At 38.0% G+C, this 6000-nt stretch overlaps 1 protein-coding gene across 2 annotated transcripts in view; it reads right to left on the bottom strand.

Moving 5' to 3' along the window:
- Nucleotides 1–585: 585 nt before the first annotated feature.
- Nucleotides 586–6000, bottom strand: part of gpr107 (G protein-coupled receptor 107) — a 29580-nt gene continuing 24165 nt past the window's right edge. The window contains exon 18 of one of the 2 annotated variants that reach the window (XM_027165490.2): nucleotides 586–2125. In XM_027165490.2, coding sequence (XP_027021291.1) covers nucleotides 2035–2125 — 91 coding nt within the window. In that variant the 3' untranslated portion in view covers nucleotides 586–2034. The remainder of the gene's footprint in view (nucleotides 2126–6000) is intronic. The other variant, XR_003443637.2, reaches the window with a different exon arrangement.

Here is a 6000-nt window from a genome sequence, read left to right as displayed (position 1 = left end):
ACAGCAATGGTTAACTGATTGCACACCTCCGATGATAAGAAGTTGATCAATACTGGTTTGGGATAGACGTCTCAACCAATGAGAGCATTTGGGGTGAAGCTGCTGCAGTGCTCACACAAACCGAAACAAAAAATAACTAGCAGAGACAGAAAAATGGAGAAGGGTAACAAACTCTTAAATAAACAATCATTTTAAATCTCTTCCCGAATGTTTCTGCTGTTAACTTGCTTCTTTACAAAAGGTGCCTGTTCTACTATTATGATCGCAGCACTGGACTCTGACCATAACTTGTTTTTCTACAACAATCCAGACAAAGCAATAATGCCCTGGTGGTGTTAAATAGCTTTGGTTTTATATTTAATTTGCTTTATTTAATTTTAACTGCTACTATATAAATGCAATACTACTGTAAAAGAGCACCACGGATGTTATTTCAGCCGCTTATGAATTCATTATTGAATTTTGTGCAGCAATGAGATGAATCCCAATAAAATTAATATATTTATATATGAGAAATACACTAAGGTATTTAGGTCACATCACACAACCCTATCTCACAATAGAAAATCTTTAAGACACTCTGAAAAGTGGTCATATATTTCTTTAATCCTTCAAATATTGATAAACCAAAAATACAGCAAAAAACCAAGCCCACTTCAAAATGATCAAAACACTGATTTAAACCTAAGAAAATCTGAGAAACACAAATATCAGAGCTTTCAAAAAAATCTGTGGGCATCATAAGCAATGAGAAAAGCTAACTTGTATATTGTTATATTTGGAATGTAGCCGCTAAAAGCAAATACACAAACTTTGTCTTGTAAAAGCTGACTTTTTTCATGTATCAACCCTAAGTGTAACGGTGAAGAAGCCAAATTAACGATATTTTCTTTTAAAACCGTCAACATAGTACGAATTAGCAGTGATATTCCATACAAACACAAGCACAGGGCACCAGCGTCTTTAATCACAGGCGTTAAGAAGAGCATCCATTTGTCTCATCCAGAATCTTTTTTGAACGTGACAAGGATTATAATTGTGCTCCTCAGCTATTCTACATTTCAGAAAATCCTCACTGACAACAGATTGATTGGACTTTTGTCTTTGATACCTGCTCACCATCACAGAGATAGCAAAAAACATCTTTATCTTTCAATTTCAGACAAAATAAACAAAATGTAGACAATACAGAAATCAAACCATTGCACAATTTAATACTGAGAATAGATCACCACTTTATCTAGCTTACAGGCTTCTGAAAATTAGCAAAATGTTTAAGCATCAAAATAAAACCCTTTTAATAACGGATACTGATGAGGATAAAGATGTGATTTTTTAAATATTTTTACAATTATTGATACTCTAGTAAGATACAGCCCAGTACGCTCAATAGCATCCACACAAGAAATGCTTAGATTCCCCCTATAACATCATTAATCCCCAATTAAAAATAATCACTGCCACTGAAAACATGACAAAGTCAAGGTTCATCAACTAAGTAGGAAATCTTGTGTCTGTACAATTGTCTTAGTTCTGTACATTTATACAGGAAATACAGCTTAACCCTTTTATGCCCCTGTCACTGAAAAGTGAATTCAGGAATTCAACTAAGACCTGCAAGTAAACTCGAGGCTCTGGAGTACCGAGGAAGCTGCATAGTGACACTACAGTGACTTGGGATTTGCCCAGTGTGTGTTGGCTAAAGTGCCAGAAAAATGACAAAGAGATCAGTAATTAAAAAAAACAAATAACAATAATAAATAAATTAAAGCAAAACATCCTACATCAACTGAAGACAAAGCACAGCACTGAGCATTTCCATTAGAACTACTGAGAAAGGAAGGTTAGTGAGTCTTTATACTGTCTGTAGAACACGTACAGAGAAATTACACCACGTCCCAGCATGAGCACATCCAGTCGGAAGTTTCATCGAGTCCTCCACAAGTGAAGATTAAAAAAATAATAAAATGTCGTCTGTATCTGTCAGAACTAGCCATGAAGTCCAGATTAATCCCTGAAGGACTACATTTCCCATCATGCCATGCTCTCCCGTTCCTCTGATGGGCCGTTTGACATCTTTTTCAACTTTTTCATGCCCTCCCCCATGGCAGTAGATGTAGTTACCCTGTGAAGAAGAACAGAGTTACAGAGTTAAAGACTGCCCAAGAATAAAATGTTCAGCTCTTCAGCAGAGATATTTTTCCTCCAGTTATAGGTGGGAAGAGATATACAGGAAATAGATTCTTTATGAATGACACTCACATTTATGGCATCTGGCAGATGCCCTTAATGAAAGAGACTTATATTTGTCCTCATTTTTACAGGGTTAAATTTTTTGAGGGTTAAGACCCTTGCTCAATTACCCAGAAATGGCAGATTTAGTGATTGTGGTTTGAATTCACAACATTCTCATCAGTAAAGCAAAGCCTCACCTCTTTACCATACATGTCCTCACATTACGAACCATACCGAGTTGTTGTTTTTGTTGCTGGAAAGCCATTATACACACTGAAATGCACACACAGTCTGACTATTAAGGAGGCTTTTACACTGGAAGTGAAGTGTAAAAGATTTGCATCACTGTACTGAACCCAGGACCCAAAGAGGTCGTGTGAGATTTGTGCTGTGATTCCTGTGAACGTGAACACGGCTCATATTCAGGTCTACACTTGTTCAGGTAAGTAAAGTACCAGGAAAACGTTGAAGAAGCCTTTATTTGCCACATATATGTTTACAGCACAGTGAAATTGTTTTTTTTAACTATCCCAGCTTTGGTGGTTGGGGTCAGAGCACAGGGTTAGTCATGATACTTCCCCTAGAGGTCCGGACAGCTGAGTCACTGGCTATTTTTAAGTGGCGATTGAAGACCTACTTATTCAGGAAACACTTCAACTAGCACTTCTTTCCTTATCTTTTGCATTAAAAAAACCTGACACTTTTTCATTGTAACTTGATGAACAAATTGAACAAATGTTTTAAACTCATGGTATCTTAAGTATGTAACCTAGTGAACCAGCATTAATGTATTCAATGTTAGAGATTTAAGCACTTATGTATGTCGCTCTGGATAAGGGCGTCTGCCAAATGCTGTAAATGTTAATGATACAGCGGCCCAAGAGCAGTAAGGGTTAAGGGCCGTGTTCAAGGGCCCAACAGTGGCAGCTTGGCAGTGCTGCGGCATGAACCCCCGATCCTCTGATCAACCGCCCAGAGCCCCAACCGCTTGAGCCACACAATAATATAAATGTAAATGTGGGGAGTCATGTTGTGATCTCCATGCACGTTTGTGATGATACAAGATGAACACAAATGCACTGGGGTTGAAGAAAAAGAATGACATCAAACATAAATATTAAGTATTGTTGGCCAAAACAATCTCCTGGAATTACTGAATATTGAGGAGTTACATGTGTTTGTAGTTTTGAGTCTTGTAGCTATTTTTTTTATTTAGGAGTTTTAGAAATGTTTAACTTTCAGTGTAGGAGGAAGCTCAGAGCTAAAATCGTTTCTCTGGCTACAGTTTAACCCCGAAAGACCTGAGCTCAAGCCTCACTATTCCTGCATGTGTGTGCGTGTGTGTGTTGTGCTGTGTTGTTTTATGGGATCAGGCACTGAGTGCGACTGAGCTGTAAAACTGCAAATCTAAGCTCTCCCAATGACTTAGCCATGCTTCGGGTTTTAATTTGCTGTGTGTGAGTTTGTTTTTAGCTAATTTGTAAAGCGAGTACGAGTTTGAGGAAGGCAACATAGAAAGTAAACCTCATTCTTAGCATGTAGTCAGTCTAATTAGCACAAATTGAGCTACATGGTGAGATCATAACCAGCCCCAACACTCACTACTTACCTTTACAACTTCCTTTCCCTAGTGATGTGGACTAACAGTTCATTATTAAGAATAAACTATGGGGTGTGGTTACTGGTGGTTGTGGAGAAAAAGTGGAGGTCTGGTGGTTGGTGTGGACCTTGAGCTCATTGTTACAAACTGAACCATGATTCGTAATCAGGATTTCTCTCTCAAAATCCAACCCTGCACAATTTATAATCACTAATTATGTAAATTGTTAAACATATTATACAACAGTGAGTACAAGCGTCGTACAAAGCTATAAGAACATTACATGTGCCGTCAAAGGCTCCCAGTTTAAAGGTTCGCTGGTTTATAGCTTCAAGGCAGGAACAGGAGCAGTGAACCCAGCACCAGGGTTAGATTTAGGGGCAGATGTAAGTGAAAGCCATCCCTCAGATTAAAGAAATGACAGCCAGCCTTTTGGCTTAATAGAATAAAATGAGATTACTTCTATGAATTCAATCCATGTCAGATTTATGCACCTTGTCATGACAGGAGTTCATCACGTAAACACTAGTAAGTTACAATCACACACAGACAGCTGCTGAGGCAGACATCTAAAACTGTAGCAGGGTGTTAAAGGGCCTGCAACATACTGTAAGTGTTCTGTCTTAAGGCAAAAACAGCAAGATGTCTTTAAAAACTGAAATAAGAAAACGTATGATTACCAGCAGCAATCCATCCATTTATCTTTTGAAGTATATTAACTTTCTTTTATGTGAGGTAGCTACTGTGGATATAAAAAGGTTTAATAAATCACTATTTATAGTCATACATTGGCAAAAAATAAAAAAGTTATGCATATAAAAAGATTTAAAAACTAATAAATGAAAGAATAAATAAATCAATCTACAAAAAGCTAAACTAATTAAGACCTAAACTAATACTTGGATGAAGCACCACTTGATTTTATTACCCTACTGTAAATGGCTCTTTACCTGAAAATATTGTCTCTCTTTTTTCTTGCAAAAGCCATGAAAAATTAAGGGTGTGTCTTATGCACTGCTCAGGTCAGGTCACCCCACAGATTTCTGATTTGGTGTCAGGTCCATTCTGGTTGGCTAGCTCAGTCAAAACCACTGATCACGTAAGCCATTCCTTCAACATGCTGAAAGGATTACAATACTTTGAATGTTCTTATTAGCAGACACCTGAAAGCTTTAAACTAAAAGCAGTTGGTATTTGTAGCTATTCTGTTCACCTTAAGCATGATGCTTCCACCACCATGCTACACTCTGGGTATTGTGTTGGTATGGTGATGTGTTTTTTCCACCACCACAACATACCTTTTGAAATTAATCTCATCAGACCGTAACACATTCTGCCCCATGGTTTGGGGTGATTTAATTGAGCTTGGGTTCTTTTGTGAGAAAGGTCTTTCATCTAGTCGCTCTACCCCATAGCGCAGACATGTGAAGAATAAAAGAGACATTAGTACTTGTCAGATATTTGTGCAGCTCCTTTAATGTTGCTGTAGGTCTCCTGGTAGCCTCCCTGGTGAGTTTTTGTTTTGTCCTTTAATAGGTTTAGGGGTTTCGACCCCAAATGAAACATTTTCCAGTTCCAAAGATATCCTTGATGGCCCCACACACACACACACACACACACACACACACACACACACACACACACACACACACACACACACACACACACACACACACAACTGTGCAAACTGTTACTTAATGCCAAATAACACACAAGCCCAAGCATACAGTAGCTTGAAATCAGCTGTAGCCTGAGACTGATCACAACCACACCATCTTTAAAAATCCCTCCATCCTCCATCTGTTAAAACAAACAGGACTTTTGGTTTTCTTTCATCACATTTTATTCTGATTGCTTGCTAACAGCAGTGATGGTGCGAATCAGGAGTTTTTCCTGTTCATTTCAAGTCAGCTCGCTGTTCTCTAAGCTCTGGGAAATGGAGGTGACAACCTGGAGGTACAGGATGTTTACTACAGGATGAGAAAAGAATCTGGTCCTCAAAGCTTTTCAAAAAAAAACCTGAAATCATTATTACAAGCATCTTATATAAGTCAATCAATCATGCATGAAATTTATGGGTATGTTTTTAAATATGGTGGGATTGAACACTTGAGTCACCTTCCTCTTCCTGAAGGGCTTTTTTTTTTTTTTTTTACTATATTACC

The sequence above is a fragment of the Tachysurus fulvidraco genome, chromosome 26, assembly GCF_022655615.1.
Source record: "Tachysurus fulvidraco isolate hzauxx_2018 chromosome 26, HZAU_PFXX_2.0, whole genome shotgun sequence".
NCBI classification, from domain to species: domain Eukaryota; kingdom Metazoa; phylum Chordata; class Actinopteri; order Siluriformes; family Bagridae; genus Tachysurus; species Tachysurus fulvidraco.
Note: the sequence above shows the minus strand (reverse complement) of the source record. Positions and strands in the feature narration are given on the sequence as shown.